This window comes from Lagopus muta, chromosome 2 (assembly GCF_023343835.1).
Source record: "Lagopus muta isolate bLagMut1 chromosome 2, bLagMut1 primary, whole genome shotgun sequence".
NCBI lineage: Eukaryota > Metazoa > Chordata > Aves > Galliformes > Phasianidae > Lagopus > Lagopus muta.
The window spans coordinates 94,868,232-94,887,620 of record NC_064434.1 but is presented as its reverse complement, the minus strand read 5'-3'; the positions used below and the strand labels follow the sequence as shown (position 1 = coordinate 94,887,620).

Sequence of the window (19,389 nt, the reverse complement as noted above, 5' to 3'; positions counted from 1 at the left end):
AGAGATCACCGCTGAGAAGGATGACGGCGGGCTCTGTGTCGGTGCCGCAGGTCATACCCCTTCGGAGCCCTCTTCCAGGGCGGGCCAAGCACCGGATAGACACCAGCACTCGGCTAGAAATAAAGTCAGGTACGAACTGCAGCTTTGCCTCCGTAGAACCTTTTGTTACGCGATCGTTTGAACCTTAATCTCCATGCCGTTGTTTGCAGATGATTGTGGTCTTTGCGATCTTTATCATAGGATCACAGAATGGCCTGTATTGAAAAGAACCACAATGATCATCCAGTTCCATCCCCTGCTGTGTGCAGGTCGCCAACCAGCAGACCAGGCTGCCCAAAGCCACATCCAGCCTGGCCTTGGATGCCTCCAGGGATGGAGCATCCACAGCCTCCTTGGGCAGCCTGTTGCAGTTTATGATCTTCCTTAAGTACCCTGCAATATTACCTATTTGGGTGCACCCAATATACTTGCACCAGCATTTTTTTTTTACATGCAAACAATATTACTGACCCAGGGTTATTTTAGTATATTAGTGCTCTCAACAGCTAGTCTCAGGACAGTTTTGTTCTGAACTTTTATGTAATTGCTTCATTATGTGAGAAAATCAAGCACGGTACTGAATATTTCCAAGTTGTAGAGATGATGTTTGGCTTTTTTCCAGTTCCTGCACAGTTTGGCTAATTACTTTCTCTGTGTTGTTCAGATACACCTGAGGTCTCTATTTATTACACTTTAGATGGAAGTAAACCAGAACTTTTTAGGAAACCTGGCTATGGAGAGCATAACACTTTTAAGTATAAGAGTCCTATCACGTTACCAGTTGGGAAAATAACAGTCAAGGCTCTTGCAGTTACCAAGTAAGTATCCTGGTCTAATTTATTTCTGTTCTGGATGGGACAAAAAGCAGCAGTGGCTTGAAGCCGTTGCGGTCTAATGAAGTTTGTACTTAGCAAACAAGAGGCAGCAATCTCCCTGGCCAGGAGATTTCTGGGTTGCTTTCTCATAATGCTTTTTATTCATTAATAGTTTATTCATTGACTTTCAGGGACTGCAGGGAGAGTGCTGTTGTAACAAAGGTGTTTCTAGTAGAGTACAAGCAACCAAACATCCTCTTCTCTATGGAAGAGGACGACAAGAAGTTCCTAAAAGATGTCACAACACAGGCAAGTTTTAGCAATTGTAATCTCTTGTCTGGATATAGAAAGTTTGATGTATGATAGTGCTTAGAGATTAAACCTTGACTGCCTGTATTTTTTACATATTTTATTTTCCCTGTTGCTCATCTTTGCAGCCTCAATCCTTTTTATAAAATGGAATTTATAAAATGAAATGTTTTTTTCTTTTCTCACTGTTCTGTCATGACCAATTTGGGTTAAATATACTTAAAATACATTTATCCTCTAAATTTTTCAAATGCTTACAATGAAAATAAATACTTTAATTATATGCCTTTAAAATCATAACAAATAACTACAGCAAGGAAGGATTAGAGCAAAAAGCAACCAATCCTAAGTATTCCAAATGAAATTTCTTTCTCCTTCTTAGGAGAAGGAAGATGAAATGTTTACTACAAAACTAAAGAAAAATGGTCTGGATGTGGAAATCAAGCCTGCCTGGAGTGAATCACCCCGGGAATTTCAAGGTATGGTATTGCTGCAGGAAATCAGAATAGACTTTCTTTTCTCTTAGCTGAAAATACAGTGCAAGATTTTCACCTAATGTCATCGTTAAAATATGGATAATTCTAAAAAACATCTCAGTGGACAAAACATCTTCTGAGAAATCCAATTTCCATTTCTCAACACTGCACATAGGGAACAAAAATTGCCTTCCATGCATACCAGGTTGCTTATTAAAAAGAAAAAAAATGTGATTCATTTCTGAGCAACATAAGAATGCTCAATCTTGTACAAGAAAATGACATTAAATTGACGGGATTGCAAATTTATTTGCAGTAAGATTTTAAATAAATCCACAAAGCAGAAATGAAAGCTTGATGGATTTTTATACATAAAGGCTGTTAGCCTGTGCTAACAGCAATGGGAGTGTTCAAGAGCAGGGAATCACATTAATGTTTGTGCATTTTACTCTTGGTTTTTGAAATGCAGGAAGGAAAAAAAAACTAAATTGAGGAAAATATAAAAGGAAGCTCTTTTGGAAAGGAAAGAGGTTTCTTCTAGTTTAATTTCCTGTAATTCCACGCAGTTTGTTTTAACCCAGAATATGGATGTGAAAATCAGGTATGAATGACTAGAAATATGCTTGCCTATTGAAATTTTAAATTTGAGAGTATGAAATAGTCATACTGACATATATGTTAACTGTATGAAGTGAATACCAGTAGAATAACAAGTCTTTGATTTTAGACTTGGAGACAGAAAGAAAGATTGAGCACAAGCCCCTGCAAGGACCACAGCTCCTGAGCAGCCCTTTGGGAACAGCAGGGTATGGAGAGGATTCCTCAGCACTACCAACAGAGTCCTTACAGGCAAGGAAAGGGGCATGGAGGAAAACTGCACAAGTCTGTCCAGAAAAGAGAAAGATGTGAAAATCTGTGATCATTTTTATACAGCCTCTCAGAAACTAGTGCCTTTGGCTGCTCTGTACAGTAGTGATTTAAAGTTATGGGTAAAGGCGCACTTCAGTAGGAAAGCAGTTATCAGTACTGACAAAACCAAGCATGACAAATTACCAATGCCTGCACTGTTCCAAATCCCTTTCTAATACATTACTGAAACTGCAATTAACAAATGTTTAAAACCTAAGATTTAAACATCCTGTCGTGGATGTGACAATTTTATTTTTTGTTAAGAATCTCTGGGTCACTAATACAGCTAATGGGAAGTGTATTAGATATTCCTTAAAGCAGTATGTTTCAATGCACTTTGTCTCAAATCACATGTCTGTAGCTGTATTAGCTAGATGCATTCATGTGCATTTTGTATGCATTTGGCAAACATTAATTAATGCAAAAGAATTACCTCTATTTCAGTTTGCCAGTTCTGCAGTGCCCAGCCGGAAGAGCCTAGCAAGCACACAGGTGGCAAGGATCCAGAGAGAGAGAGATTTCCTCAGGTGAATGACTTTGAATTACTTCTATTGACATCTTTGTCCTTAGAAAGAAACAGAGCAATTGCTTCCAACAACCAAGTTGATGATGCTGTGAGACTCTGCTATAAATAAGAAAAGCAAAACAGCTACTCACAGTAGGTGACGCAGCTCAGGTATCAGTAGACCTCATATGGTGAGTAAAAATCATGAAACTTTGTAGCAGCAGCCAGAGAGCTTCCACCTTGCAAAGCTCTTCATTGTTCAGCCTCCTGCAAAAGACACTGGGGAACGGCCTGGTGAGCCACCATAGACTAGGAGCCACAATTTACAAATCAGCGGCCTAAGTCCAGACACAAATGGTTCCAGATTTTTCACTGTTACGCACCAGTACGTCACCAAAACAAGATCAGCCAGCTTGCTGTTGTTTTCAGATGTGCATACTGCTCTGCACCTCGCCTGTCTGACCCCTCGGCTCACTTCTGCCAGGAATGTGGCTCTCCTATCCCACCCATGACAGTGCGCCGCTTCCCATCTCCTGAAGGAGCACAGGTCAGCAAAATATCGTAACACAATGCATCCTCTGTGGAGGAACTTCCTCAGCAAATTACATGTTCATTGTTTAGTCACTCTTTCATTGGAGAAGTTCTTTTTCTTATTTTGTTTGGAAATTTCAGCAGTGGGACCAAAGTAGTTATTCAATAGAGGGCAAAATTAACTGGATTGCTGCAGGTGCCACATATTTTAATAAGGACAACTTTATAAAAGTAAATTGTATTTTATTCACTTGTGCCAGGAAACATCACCAAATTCAGATTCCTCCTCATCCTGCAACAACGACTGCATCTTCAGGAGCTGCATATGCATCTTATTTCAGTGCTAACTAGTGAGGTTAGTTAGCTAGTAACTAGTGTCTATGCCACAGCTGTAGAAGATCCATCTAATATGCCTGAAGATTTGAACAGTGGTGTGTATGTCAGAACACTCTGAGTTTTTGCAGTTATGTCTGTAACTGTATTCCATAAGCTCTTCCCAGGAGATAATAACCCTATCTAATGAGTCAATGGTGTTGTTTTTTTCCTCCTGTATCCTCAGAAAGATGTCTTGTCTGAGACAATGCTGTAGTTTCAAGAGATGACTGAAAATATTGAGCACCTCTGTAGTTCATAGTTACAACGACTTGAGCTGCCTACACACATTATGATAGCATTTAAATTGACTGTGAAGTAACTTAGCACCTTTCTGGCACACGTATCAGTAAAGTATTCTCTTTGATCAATGTCAACTTTTGTTTTTTGCTGTCAGTCCACTGACTTTGCTGCTGATAGAAACTCTAATGAGCAAGATATAGAAAATACAATATTGTGACATTAATGACAATATCGTGGCAAACTGTCACAGTATCATTAATGATCTCATGATAACCTTAATGATCTCCTTAATAAGATGTGATACATTTTTTCTTTCAGATGGCACCATGTCTTGAATGCAAACATCTCGTGCCAATGAATACACCCACCTGCATTGTGTGTGAGTCACCAATAGATCCACAACTGCAGCCCCAGACCAACACCTGCTTTAAGGTAACTGAGAATAAATATAACAACTCAGTAATTTAACTCCTGGCATGCATTTCTTTAACAGGTAACAACTCTATGGATATTTTGAATCTAACGTGAAATACCTTAAAGCAGCATTAAGAGTTAGTAGGGTTAAAAAAGCTTGAATGGGAATAATTATTAAAGACAAAAACACATAAGCTCAGGAAAGCACACTGAAGAATACCTGAGGTAGAAGCCCCAGTGGCAGGAATGCATGGAACTGTATTTAGTAGGGATCATCTTATCACTAAAGTGTATTAAGTATATTCTGATTACTCTGCTTACCTCATGTGATTGTGAGTGCTCAGTAGAGGCCAGCTGGAAGGATCAGGGCGGTCTTGGTCAGTGATCTGAAAGTGCTGATAGCTTTAACTGGACAAAATTGGCCCTACAAAATACTCCCCACGTGCGGGCATGTGGACCATGGGAACCTTCCTCAGTCGTGCTGCTGAGGGAATAGGTTGTAAAGTGGGGACTGATATTACACATCAGCAATTGGTTGTGGAGCTGTTGACAAAAGGGTTTTAGTTTCTCTGATTACAGGACCTTGCTTGAGGATCAACATTTCCTTAAAAGAAATGGGATCCACCTCATTAAACAGGGCAAGGGTATCTTGGCTAGCAAAATATCTTTATCAGGCTGACCAGATAAGGAGGGCTTTAAGCTAAGAATAAAGTGGAATAAAAGTTCCTAGCAGCCCTGTGAAGCAGCCCCTGAGGCAGGGCTGACAAGCACAGGAACACATAATCGACAAAACAAGGTTTATGTTTTTTCCTTGCAAATATGGCTGCCTCTGTTGTGCATGAGTGCAGTGACTGAACAAGCTGACACTAATGATTTGAAAGGCCTGCAGGTATTGATACTGGATCTCGAGTGAATTGTACTGTAGATTAAATAAAATAAAACTGGCACAAAGATATGCAGATGTGTGACAATCAGGCAATACAGCTTAACAAAAATCTGAAGCCCACAGCACAGACTTGGTCTCTCTTCTACTTGCAGAGCTGAATAAGCACAGCAATTTCTAAGATAAAGTCCTCTTGCTATGATTGTTGTTCACTGTTTTCAAATACTGTATGAAATGTATTCTTTCTTTATTTAAAAGGGCAAAGTAATTTGTCAGGCATGTGGCACAGGAAATCCTCTTCACCTTAAACATTGCGTGACCTGTGAAAGCAAACTGCCTGAAACACAGATGGTAAGGCTTGTATCGGCTGCGGTAGCATTACTGAAATCAAACCATAAAATTATTTGCTTTTCAAAGCAGAAGTCATGTCCCTGTGTGCCTATGTTACAAAAGCAGAGGATCCCACCCACATGCCATATTGTGGATCAGTACTCCCACAGATGCACCATCACAAAGGACAAGCTCAGCATTATGCAAATGTATCCTATACTTTCCAATTTCTCCTGTGGAATTCAGGACTGGAAATGCCATTGTCAAAACTCAGGATGCTCTTTAAAAACAGGTAGCTGTGACTCCATGGGAGTCCTGCTGGTATTCAAATTATTTTTAATTGCAATAGAGAACTAGAAGAAGATCGTTCTCATTGATTTAAGTTACTCTGTGAAAACAAAATTGCCTTTTACATTATTTTTGTTATCTCCATTTGCTGCTGCCCCTATGTAGATGAAGTTCCCATGTTTGTATTTGGTGCTGACTCTGCACAAAAAAAAAGTAACTGTTCCCTCTAAAATTGATGTTTGCTTCAGATCTCATTTTAGTTTGCTTATTGAATACCTTGGAAGAATTTTAGTTTTACTTTGGAAGAGAGAAATCTTGTATGAAAAGCTTAGGATACATTTCACTTCTTCAGATTCTCAAGTAGAAACAAGAGAATAACAATTTGCAAGTAAAAATCTGATCATTATGGCAACATCCTGAGTTTTAAAACCATCAGTAGCTAGATGCAAAGGTCTCTGGTACAGCCAGCGAGGTGTCACTTCAAAGTGAACTTCAGTAGGAATCTGTACTTACTTACCTAAGAAGATCATGTGTTTAACTGCTTCACTGAATGCAGGCATTAATGTGTAACTGCATAAAGTTGGGCATGTGACTTGAACAATGAGCTCTGTAATGGCCAAGAAAGAAAGTTAAATGCTCATTTAATCATCAATGTTCTACAAACTTTACTGTTAATATTGATTGGTGATAACCAAGAGTAATTCCTGAATAACTGATTAACTGATCATTAGTAATAATACTGATATTGCTATTTATGATTGTTAAATAATTTAGATGTAGAACATGTTTAGACTTGTTAGTTCCCTGAAGCAAAACCTAATAAAACATTTTATGCCTATTTGTCCTAGTTAGGATCTATGTTCAGCCTCTGGAAGTTTCAGATGAAAAAAAAAATCTTTCTTTTGCATACCGTGTAAGTAAATTGTAGTTGAAAAAGTAGGTAATATATAACTTGTATGAGGTAAATGTGTGCAAAAAAAATATCCACGTGGCAGATATCAGCTGAGTGAAAATTCGCTGTCTGAACACACTTTCCTAACATACTCCAAGAAAGCTTTTAAAAGGTACTGAGAAAAATAACTCTTGTGTTTTGGATTTCAAAGCACATGTTTACCAGGAGAGAAACCTCCTTGTCGATTCCAAATATACTTATGCATGGGGCCATATGAATAAACATGCACTGTAAAAGAACGAGATTGCAAAAGATTTTTTTTTTGCACCATTTTGTACTAAAACAAACAGTAAATTAATTAGTACCACATTTTATTGTGGCTTTGCAAATACAAAAGTGGCAAGTTAGAGCAAAGTCAGTCTGTTGCTTATTCTATGTTGAAATAATTCCTTTAGGCTGAATTTTATGTTATCAACACAGCTTGCTTTCCTGTTTCACCTTATTTAGCCATTGAACTTTTCTTTGTAAGAACTGTTTTCTACCTAATGCTTACCTTGTTTTATTAGCCCACGTTGGGAAGAGATCCTCCCCCACCTTACACCAGTCAGCAAGGGAAGACAGTATTCTGCTCAAAATGCAATCGTGTGAACCACTGTGATGCACGTTTCTGTGACTGGTGTGGAGCCAAGGTACGCTGGTCTTTTTGTTGACCAATCTGTTTTCGCTCATCTGTGAGCTGCAGCAATTCCAATTTTCTCTTTGCAAAGCTCTTGTCAGATAGCACATAGTTACTACTATCAAGACACTTGCTTAAAGCACACAGGATAAAGAAAAAATAAAGGCTGAGGTTATATCTTGACTCCACTTTAGTCAATGACTAAAGAGTTTAGAGATGTAAATAAATTGCCATGGATCAGTGAGCATCACCTTACTCCATCTGTTGAGATGCAGTAGCCACACACTCTGCCAAAGTAACTTATTCATTAAGAGTTAAAGCATACACTAACATAACTCAAGTTTTCCTACATTCCTACATCCTGGGCTATGATCATCTGTCTATTCAGGCAGCTACCAGAGATGAGATGATGCATGCAACTGTTTTGGCTGAAGGCCTTAAGAGAAATACATTCTCAATGAATGCTCAGTAAAATTTTTGCATGGTACAATCAATATGAACAGTTTCTTTCAGCATGTATTTTATTAATACAGCATTTCAAGATAAGATTATTTTCCCAGAGTATAATACTTTTTTGTTTGTTTCTGTGAGCTGAGTCTACATAAAACTGAAAAAATTCCCCTATATGCAAACACAGCGGGTCAGTACCAGGACCACTATTCTGTAATATCTTCATCAGTGACATCAACAGTGGGATCAAGTGCATCCTCAGCAAGTTTGTGTATGACACCAAGCTGTGTGATATAGTTGACAGACCCAAAGAATGAGATGCCATTCAGAGAAACCCAGATGGGCTCTGGCAGTTGGCACAGGAAAACCTCATGAAGTTCAACAAGGTCAAGGTCTTGCACCTGGGCCATGGCAATCCCCACTATCAGCACAAGCTGAGGGATGTAAGGATAGAGTGCAGCTCTGTTGAAAAGGAACTGGGGCATTCTGGTGGGTGGCAGCTGAACAGGAGCCAGCAATGTGCCCACACAGCCCAGAAAGTCAACTGTATCCTGGGCTGCATCAAAAGAAGTGCGGCCAGCAGGGTGAGGGAGGTGATCCTGCCCCTCTGCTCTGAGCTGTGAGACCTCACCTAGAGTGCTGTGTCCAGATGTGGAGCCCTCAGTACAGGAGAGGTGTGGATCCGTTGGAGCACATCCACAGGAGGACCACAAAAATGATCCAAGAAATGGAACACCCTTACTACAAGGATGGGCTGAGAGCCAGGGCTGTTCAGCCTGAGGAAGAAAGAGAAGGCTCCAGGTAGACCTGAGAGCGGTCTTTCAGTAGTCGAAGGAGGGCTGTAAGAAAGAAGAGGCCAGGCTCTTCAGCAGAGTCTGTTGTGATAGGAGAAGGTTTCAAACTAAAAGGAGGGAGATTGGATATAAGAAAGAAGTTTTTTTTTTTTACAATAAGGGTGGTGAGGCAGAAGAACAAGTTCCCCAGAGAGGTGGTGGAAGCCCTATCCCTGCAAACATTCAAGGTCAGGGTGTACAGGGCTCTGTGCAACCTGACCTACCTGTAGGTGTCCCTGTTCATTGCAGGGGAGTTGGACTAGATCTGTCAAAAAACATGTTTCTCTCCATATGGTGGCGCTGAGATTGCTGAAGAGTCAGTCTTGTATCTACCAGTGTTAGTCATCTGGTATCTTGGTTAATGTTTCTAATCTAATAGCTTTAGATAGTGTTATTTTACTGCCTTTTAATTCATGTAATAGCTTTCCTCTCCCAAACTGTGTGTTGTATTTCTGTAGTCACAAGTGTCTCATTAAACTTTCCAGCCTGACCCTCTGCCATGCTACTTTACATGTTACAAGTGTGGTACAAAAACTCGTCCATATGCTCGGTTCTGTGGGTCCTGTGGTGTTTACATAGAGCCCCCATCAAGGTTGAGTTCTCAAAATGGAGTTCTCATGGATTCTGGAGACTGGCTGAGATTTTCTGAGGTAAGACACACAGAAATTCAAAGCCAGGCTTGAATATGGCTAAAAGAAGTACTGATCTACACCAACAGCAGACTAACCTAACTCTATGCACTTCCTTTTTGAGATGTGCTCTGTGAGCAGGCCGAGAGCAAAACCAACCATATTTCTACTGATATCTTCTTCATAAATGTGGACTTAGCCAAAGGCTTTAATCCAGTCTTATTTAAATATCAAAATGAGAAACAAGCAGCTTTTCAAAAGTCTTCATTCTTTAAGAAATTTTATCTTAGTACTTGTAAATTATTTGCGTCCTGCTAATATAAGGCACTACTTCATGGATGTGTGACTCTGCCTTGAAAGTTAGCAAGGCCAACTAAGTGACCTGATTCTGCTGACAGTCACAAAGAGTTTTTCTTTCTCGAATATTTGTGATAAATTGCATCATAGTTACTGACTGATAACTGTAACCAACAATTGTTAATAACTCTCCCTTCTAGCTTTGTCATTCTTTTACAATTTTTATACTGTTTTAGCTGTAAGCCATCTAATTACATTAGACTTTTTCTTCCTCTCCACCCTGTACAGCCTAAATCACTTCAAGCTCAAATTGCCTGGCAGCCTCTTCCTACTTCCTTCTCCAAATCAAGAACAGAATTAAAAGAAACAGAAGATAAAGGAACCCAAACCGTTGGACTTTTTTACCCATCGAGCAAACTGCTGGAAAAGAAGGAACTTGAGCTGATTTTACACAAAGAAAAGCTGCAAAAGATGAGTGATCATAAGCCTCTCCTGACAGCTATAAGTCCTGGAAAAGGTTAGCAAGAGCTTTGATTTTATGTGATCGTGAACAACAACTCTTATTCAAAACAAAGCCCTGACATATGACCTTGTTTTAATTCAATAGCTGACAGTCTATGCCATGGGCCATCACTGACTGACATCCTTACAAGCCTGTCTTCCAACCAGTCTCTTGTAAATGAAGGGCCTTAGAAATCCAATCACCAAGCACCATAATAGCTAAAAGAAAGCGTGTCAGCAATAATAAAATTGTGGCTAATGAGTCCAGAGCAGTCTTCCTAGAGTGCTAATAGTTTGATTACCTCAGATCCTAAAAGACCAGGGACAAACGTGCCCTGTATCTGGGCTGGAAACCAGTGAACAAATCCTATTCCACAGTGAAAGATAGGCTCAAGGAGTACAGCAATGGAACCTGTTGGGAATGTTATTGAACAGAATTCTGAGGCACTGAGGGTTAGCTCTTGAAAAATATATGAGACTTGTCTATGTGAAGAATTTGTGTGGAATGGTGTTGTGAAATAAACAGACATTTTAGAAGAAAAATAAACTAAACTAGGGAAAGAGACTCTTAAAAGCATTACAAAGATCGGGTTGGTAAAAACATTGAGAGCTCTGGCAGTCTCCATCTTACAGCTCCCAGAGGTATCAGTACATCACTCATTGCAGAGACTGTCCATACAGACACTGCTGTATCAGTACTGCAGCTTCCTTACTCTTTGGCTCTAAAATGTGACATTTTATCTTGGTGACATCACTGTAGGAAAGACAGCATCTGACTTAACTCAGCATGTCAGAGAGCTTAATTTAATCAGAGATAATAAAGGATTGGCCGTCAGTGGTGCAGCTTTTGACTTGTGAGAGAACAACTTCCACTAGGAAAGATTGAGAAGAAATTCTGAACTGCTTTTGAGCAACCCCAGATTTGCTAATTTTTATCTGACTTTAGAACAGACAGCTGTGTTACAACTACATTCTCCATTAGAGCCTGCCAAGGGCTGAGCAATGTATTTCATTCTGAAAAAATCAATGTCTGTCACATCAAGTTTTTATGCTGTTCTTTTACCTTGGTGGTAAGCTTAATGAAGGGCTTGAAAGTACATGCATCAATGGGACTATATGCTGTCACCCAGTGAAAGCTTCCTTATATAGACCAAATATGTTCTAGAGATTTGGAGAGGCAAAAAAAATGGGAATGCTTAAGCTTTTCATACACTCTCCCATACATAATTGAAATGCATATATTTGGAGATTGAGTCACATAGAGCAGGATGCCATTTAGGCTCCATTACTACGTCTGCAGCTTTCAGATTTGTCTTATTGTTAGCTGTCAGTGACCTCAAATCAACTAAAAATCCGTTCCAAAATGTACAGTTGCTAGTTGTACTGCTGTACTTTTATCCTGAAATCAAAAGTTTCTTCTTTGCACAGGGCCAGTCTTGATTCCAAAGAACTCTGAGACATGATTTTCTTGTGAACAGAGCTGCCCTAAGAATGAATTATATCTTATGGATGAGACAGTATTCCACCTTTTTTTTTTTTTTTTTAAGAGTATAACTAACTTGATCACTTACATTTAATTACTGATCAATTACATTTCAGTCCTTTTTTCTTTTTTATGTTTCCGTGAAAATCCTCTATATTTAAAATAAACTATCAGATGAGTAGAAGAAATACTAATCATAATGTCAGGGATGTTTCTCCTGCTTAACTCTCATCAGGCTACTGGAGAAAACAGCTGGATCACATTTGTGCTCACCTTAGAAGCTATGCTCAGAACAACCTTGAATTCAGAGCACTGGTTGGAGAACCTCGAATGGGAAAGGTAGGAGTAATATCTTCCAATCCAAAGCATCATGAAAAGATTATTCTGGCTGCTAGACAAACACTGGAGTAAGCATCTCAGTTTTCTTTAGACCTTGACCCATTTCTATGTGGAGATTTTTGTTTTTGTTGTTCCATTTTTCACTTAGTCTGTCACTGAATGTTCATTTCTGCCTATAGCAGTCCCTTTTCAGTTAGAGAAGTGACAGAAGCCAGAAGGCTCTTGCTCAGCTGCTTTTACAGAATCCCAGAGCAGGCAATCAAGAAGAGACCACGGACATCTCTGTAGTTGTTCAGTTAAATGAGCCCTACTAGAAACAGCATTTAGGTGATATGCTTGCCCCTGCTCAAAGCTGCATTACACCAGCAGATAGCAGTAATTCTCTGTGGTTATATAGCCTACTTTGAGGATAAACTGTATCAGCAGTGGAACGGTGAATTCTTCTCATACCAGAGATAGGACCTTCAGTGCACCCAAGTGCATTAAAATGATTAGACTGTAACAGCAAGAAAGTAGAAATTGGAGGCTCTTCCTAAAGAGTCCTAGACAACACAGCTTGAATGGCAGAGACCACTCGGTCCCTGTCCTGAGGGAGGTTCAACTCTGTCTAAACTTTGCCTGACAGATGTTTGTTTTGAAGCTTTTAAAACTCACCAACAATGGAGATTTCACAATTGCCCGAGGCAGTCCTTTTCTGCAGTCAATTATCCTTTGCAGTTCAGCTGTGGTGCTGTATTGCTTTCTTTGGCAGTCCTGCTGGATTAAGGAGTTGCTTCCTCCCTGAATGAAGGCTTTCCTAGGTGAAACCAACACAACTGCTCCTAGGTGATGCCAGCACAAGTGGTAATGACAATGTCCCGTGGACTGGATCAACAAAGTGACCTAGGCTAAAACTATCTGGGAAGAAAAAACATCAGTACTAATATAAAAGAAAGTTGGCAGCGAGCAGATGGAGGTGGGATGAAGGCAGAGGTATGGTTAGGAATTCCTTAAACTGGCACAGCTACCGGAAAACTTTTCTGTGTCTGACCTTGTTCCAGTTCAAACTCAATGCATCTTATCCTGTCCTGACTGATATGACACAAGAATGAAGAAAACAAGTATAGCACATAGAAATTGCTATAAAAAAGCTCATGAATACTGAAGTGAGAAATCTGTTATTTGGCAAGAGTTCCTTTTTTGGAAGGTTTAGCAACCCATCAGATATTTTGTACCTGAGCTGTATACCCACTGAGACATATTTGGTAGACCAACATGTTCAGAAACTGTAATGCAACTATAAATATCTGTTTGATAAAGGTGGTACAGCAGGTGAGGTATAGGTCCACTGCAACTTGTTTCCTTTGCTAGTGACGTCGGAAAGCCTGAGTTGCCTACTGCTGCTTTCCTGGGCTTTTGTCATTCTAATATGTTGAAACCACTGTCCCCAAAAATAACAGAAGTTATTCAAAGTAGATGCCAACTATCTGAGCCTCTTTCTCAGTTGTAATGAAGATTGGAAACATAACCAACCTTATCTTAAAATTCTCAGTCTGCTGCAATATTACCGTATCACATTCGTTTCAATTCTTTACAATCCCCTGAGCTTACATATAAGTAACTTCAAGACCTTTTTGTAAGCAGTACCCTCTCAACTTTTTTTCAAAGCTGCCAATGTTTTGTGACAGATGGCACTTCTACAGACTGATATAACTAAAGCAGCAGTCATTTCTCTTGGCATAAAGAATCTTAACAACACGGCCTTCCATGCAACTGCAAAATCTAGGTTGAAATTGTCTGTACCCTTACGGAACACAGACATTTGGCATTTCAGTCATTCTGACATTCCCAGCTACTCAAAATATTACCTTTCCTTTGCTCAGTTAAATGGGAAGCATTCATATTGTATTAGAAACAGATAAAAGCAATGTGTGATTTTATGTATTGGCTCCACAATAGATACTGACAGCCCATTGCCATGACTCGTTATGTATCTTTTGTAAGAGATATTAACAGTTGCTTGGTTGCTCTCTCCCTGCAGATTACTTCTGCTGCCCTCCATGAGAACGACCATCAAGTCACTATTACGTTAAATTATGCTCTTGCTATTAACAAGGTCAGTTTGGGGGATGAGGCCCATTGTCAGGCAGCTGGTGTAAAGTTGTTGCTAGAGCAGTCAGGGTAACACTGATATATTTTAAATTCAGGTCTAAACAAGGTATTACTTTGTTCAGAGGATGTTAATTCTTCACCTCAGAGAAAGGAATCTTCTTTGTTTTCTTTTGGAGCTGGTTCAACAGGTATCTTTATCTGATAAAGCCAGACTTCACAGTCATGTTGCTATCATTTTGCATTTTGTTAGTTTACTATTAATATTTACATTTTTCTTCCTAGTGATGATATTCAGTCATTCTAGCACCTCTTAGCACCTTATCTTAGAACCTCCTTCCATCTACATATTGTGCTCTTCAGCAACACAGTTAATAATAACGTTCAGTAGTTTGGAGATTTACCAGATCTCCTATAATACTATTCAAACACTCAAAATCCCTACCTCCAGAATCACCACGTTACAAAAACCAGCTTTTCAAAGATGGAAATCTGCCATCTCAAAGATTCAAAATTCAGACTCTGTCTCCTGTGTAGAATCTTCAAGAGCTCTCCTTGCCAAACGGTGCCTGAGCAGCAGTATCACAGCATTTCACAAGTGAGGAATGAATCAGATCTTTCAGCTGGTAGAGGCACTTTCATTTGGACAAGAATCTTCATTTCAATAAGTGAAGTTGTATAGTTTCTTTTTTTTTTTTTTTTTTTTTTTTTAAATCAGAAGACACTATCACATAGTTTAGAAGGAAACAGTGCATTATCTTGCCAGAAAACAGTTCAATTCCAGATACTCATGTAATCTGAGACTGATATTGAAAGCCTACTTGTTTGCTGTTTTTTTCAAATGTGCACCACCACTGTTTTTGTGCTACAAAGTTTGTAATAGCATAATCTGATTAACTTCCTGCATTTGATCATTCTACAGGGTGTTCATACCAAACCAGTCAAGTTCAATAATCATTACCTGACCAGCGTAACAGAGGGCAGAGATGAACAGGATGGCAGTCAGCCTAGTTCTGGTAAGAATCTTTACTCCTGTCATTGTGATATAAATATTGCAGTCAAGAATAACGAACTACTGCTTAGAATGTTAGATTCTGGGACAGGCAAACATACATAAGGTGCACATTCTGTACCTTAATTTGATCTTTAAGTGTCAAATTCTGTTTGAGTTGTGATTTCAGCAATGGAGACTGTCAAAAAGCTCACAGGTCTGCCTCATAGCCAGAGAACAGCTGGAAAGGCCAATGAACTGTGGCCACAGCAATGTTTTTATTCTAGTGATGAAAACTGCAGCTGCTTTGTGTATTGTTTCCAATAGGAGCCAATATATCTCTACATTTGAGCTCTGCCAGGGACTTCAGCCTTGGTATGTTTGGCAAACATAAGAAATGAAATACATTAACTATAGACCTAGTTTTCAGAGACACTTAACTTCCATCTTCCAATGCCCTCCTGCACAGAGGTATATATATTTTAAAAACACTGGATGTACATATATATTCTCAATGTCCTCTAGTCTTGTTCTCAAGTATTTGGGAACTAAAAAGCATTGAAAGAATTGTTAAGGCTTTTAGTCAAAACAATTAATCCGAGTCAAACTCAGTGAATAGCTGCAGCTAGCTAAGAGATTCAAACACTCCAACTCCATATTTCACTGAATCTTCATTTCAAAACAGCAAGTTTTTAAGTCTGCTCGAGTGCAAACCTTTTGTTAAAACCAGTCTGATCTGCAACAAACGTTTCATCACTTTCTCTTGTAGAAAACTGATAAATATCACTTTCATTTCAGCACAAAATGAAATATTTTTGGACCAATTATTTCCAGACTTTTTCCCTGAGTTCTTGTTAGGATACTGACTCTGTTTTGAATTGTTTGCTCATTTCCCTTTCTGGTAGGCAAAGAAGATCATAATCTTTCATATTCAAGAGGCAAAATAAAGAGAACAAAATCAAGAACACTCACAGAAAAAGAAGATAATCTCCTGGTACGTATCTTCTGCTGGTACAGGAAAAACTAGATATGGAGCAGCACTAACAAGGAAAAGGGCACCCAAGGATAAAAATAGAAAGCTGACATGGGGAAATGGAGTTGGGAGGAAGGAGACAGAAGTCTAACTTAATTCAAAAGCTGAAAATTGACGGCTGACCTTTATTTCAAAACTGAAAATGGTCAAGCTGTCTTCCTACCAAAAGCTTAATGAGACTATTCCTGGTTTTGGATTCATTCTGTCTTAATGACACAGTGGTAAATACTGTTGCAGAATGATTTCTTATAGGTTTTTCTAAAAAGCAACATCTGATGGAGGCATTACCATCTTCCCTCGATGTTGCCTCCAGGTTCTGACCCTACAGAACATCCCCTGTGCTGTAGCTGCTGTATGAAGTCTAACTGCAAACAAGACAGGTTACGTAACCTATGCAACAAGTTTTAAATTAGCTCAGTTTTCTCATCAAGCTGAGATGCCAGACGGCTAAGGCATTCTCTAATGCAAAAAGCAAACCTCTATTTCCACTAGAGACCAAGCACTCAGGAAGCACTGCCTACTCTTTTCTTCATTATTTCAAGAGGGAAATGTGCAGTTATCTGTGCTTGGATCACTCAGCCTACTCAATAGGTGGAAGATGTAAAGCTTTGCAATGTGAGTCCAGAGATGAAAATGGTTTGTCAAGTGCGTGGGATTTTGAAAAGGGGGGAAGAAAGTGAAAGGGTGGAAAGAAATAAAATGAAAAAGGTGTCGGTATTGTTAAATATTTAGTTAAATAAGTTCTGTAACATTTTGTAAGTAACACGCTCCCACAAGTTCTGGAAGCTTCAGACTTTGATTCTATAGGAAAGAACTAATGCTGTGTTTAATTTGACTGTTGTGAGAAAGTCTCTGTCCAGCTCTGGACAGGTGTATTGATGTGAAGCTAATCATTTGCAGATCTGTTTACAATCAAGACTTGAGTAGTGAGATATTAGCCTGGCTTATCCAACATTTGTTCAGAGTCAGAAAGAAATTCCCACAGAAGGGTCTGAGGTAATGCAGGCTCAGCTATACTACAGTCTTCCCTCAACAACATTTTGTGTGCATTTCCCAATCATCACCCAAATGCAGATATCCTACTTGTATTTCCACTATGTGAAACGTAAGGGAGTTTCCTGTGTTTCCACAGCCAGAGTCTCAGCAACTACTGGATGAACTGGGTACAAATGGGAAAGGAAGAATCACCCTGATAGAACAGTTGCTTAGTGAAGTAAGTTACCATTTCACCTTACAAGTCTTTGGCCACTTACTGCATGAATATTAGCCTGGCACATGATTTCAACTTCACACTTAGGAGGTAGCCTCCTCACAGTACAACCATCTTCAGGAACATTTTAAATGAGAAACGTCTACTTTACATTGATATTATTTGTCCCCAGATTTCTATTTAGCGGGTTCGTAAGGCGTTCTCCTCTAGGTTTCACAAGGCCACATAGAAAGAAAAAATGAGTGTTGGAGGTAGAGTCCTTTACGCAGAAAAGAAACAAAGCACACATCCTCTGCTTTTTGGCAGTAGAGTAAGTGCAGCTTGACTGTGGGAATCTGTTTGGACTGCCCTTGTTGCATACACGTACTCTGGTTCTGAGCTAGGAGACAACAGTTTTCAGACAGAACATGAAGAATCAATAATATAATTTGGATATTTCTGTCCTGAAAATAGAGACCACTTGCCAGTATAAATTGATGTAACATATTAATGTGAAAGCACAGTGGAAAAACACGGCTTGTAACAGCTTACCTTCCTCCTGCACGTTCTAGGGAGCTGACCCAAACTGCACCAACACTGAGGACCGACCTGCTCTGACGGTGGCTGTCCTTAACAGGCATGCAGAAGTGATCTCTCTTCTTGTACAGAAAGGTGCTGACATTGACCAGCAGTCAGGACTGTAAGTGAGCTGTGGTTCTCTGCCTCGGGTCTTTACCAAAAATGTACCTGTATTGTTTCAATTAGAAAATCTACTGTTCTATTTAATTTCTTTCCCATCAACTTCAACTTAATACACTAAACCACATCGAAGCACACAAAAGAAATCAGTGCAACTTCTTGTATATTCTATTCCTATTAATTTTCCTTAGTTTAATCTGTTGTAACATTTCCTTGCATACCAAGGTTTCCTTAGCAAAGAAGTACATTGCTGACTCCTTCCCTGCAGGCACAACAACACCGCTCTGCATGAGGCAGTTCTGCTTGGACTGGAGGGAAAGGAATGTATCCGAGCCCTGTTACGGTAAGTGCTGCAGCTGGGCATCCACCCAGTGTACCTGCACAGATCTAGCAGCAGTGGTGATGGACAAGAGCCTGCCCAACACTCAGTGCTGCCCCCTCACAGCTGGCCTTGCAGGAAGAGGCATCCAGAAAGTCTAAGCAACTCCAAGTCAGTGCCTACATAGAAGCAACTCAGCTAATTCCAGTAACTTGGAATGAATTTAAGTAGCTTAAAACAATCTATTCTTTACTTACAGCTGCAATGCAAGTATTAAAAAGAAGAATACAAAAGGACAATCGGCATATGATTTGGCTGTTACAGCTGGAAGTAATGAAATTATTTCATTGTTTGCAAGTGAGCTTGGACAGGGAATGTTGGATAGCCTCACAAAACCAAGGGACATTGGTCTTGTCAGCATTTGATTACAACTGCCTTTTCTCCAAGATGGAGCTCAAGGTTCTCCAAATTCAAGAGAACTTAAACTTGCACATCCAGTTCAGTTTGGCCTGCAGACTTTGCTGAATCATACAATAAACTGATTATTTTGTAAAATATTCTCCCACTTACTCCCAGCAGTTCAGAACATAATTCTTCACTGTCTGTGCACTGGTGAAATTTCCTTCCCTAACTTACACAAGGAGAATGACCAACCTTGTCTTACGAGGCACAGCAACATTTCAAGGCAACCTGGTGAATGCTCCTAAAGACAGTCTGACACCTGAGCAACAGCACTGCAAGCTGGGCTTTAATACCATTATTTTTCCATTGTGAGGTTAAAACTGCATTCAGTTTGCTGCACTGCCTTCCTCTTTTACTTATAAATGCTTCTACATGAGACAACAGCCAAGTCTAA

The 19,389-nt window shown here is 39.5% G+C and overlaps 1 protein-coding gene and 1 long non-coding RNA gene across 6 annotated transcripts; one reads left to right on the top strand and one right to left on the bottom strand.

The window, feature by feature from the left end:
• The first annotated feature begins 19 nt into the window (after nt 1-19).
• DZANK1 (double zinc ribbon and ankyrin repeat domains 1) lies at nt 20-19,342 on the top strand. Of its 5 annotated transcripts, none has more exons than XM_048937230.1 (20): nt 20-129; nt 704-857; nt 1,046-1,163; nt 1,546-1,642; nt 2,367-2,488; nt 2,993-3,075; nt 3,483-3,600; nt 4,518-4,631; nt 5,755-5,847; nt 7,573-7,695; nt 9,451-9,615; nt 10,180-10,408; nt 12,111-12,214; nt 14,235-14,309; nt 15,225-15,318; nt 16,199-16,287; nt 17,459-17,539; nt 18,088-18,215; nt 18,483-18,557; nt 18,793-19,342. In XM_048937230.1, the coding sequence occupies exons 1-20, from the start codon at nt 21-23 to the stop codon at nt 18,956-18,958; spliced, it is 2,337 nt and encodes a 778-aa protein (XP_048793187.1). In that variant the 5' UTR covers nt 20; the 3' UTR covers nt 18,959-19,342. The 5 variants fall into 5 exon arrangements, with proteins under 5 accessions (XP_048793187.1, XP_048793190.1, XP_048793189.1 ...); XM_048937233.1 differs by having other exon boundaries at nt 18,660-18,905; XM_048937231.1 differs by having other exon boundaries at nt 21-129; nt 737-857.
• Nucleotides 6,319-7,669, bottom strand: LOC125689727 (uncharacterized). The gene is made up of 2 exons (XR_007375403.1): nt 7,560-7,669; nt 6,319-6,721 (listed from the first exon to the last, which is right to left on the bottom strand). It is a non-coding gene; the product is annotated as an uncharacterized LOC125689727 (long non-coding RNA).
• Nucleotides 19,343-19,389: the final 47 nt, after the last annotated feature.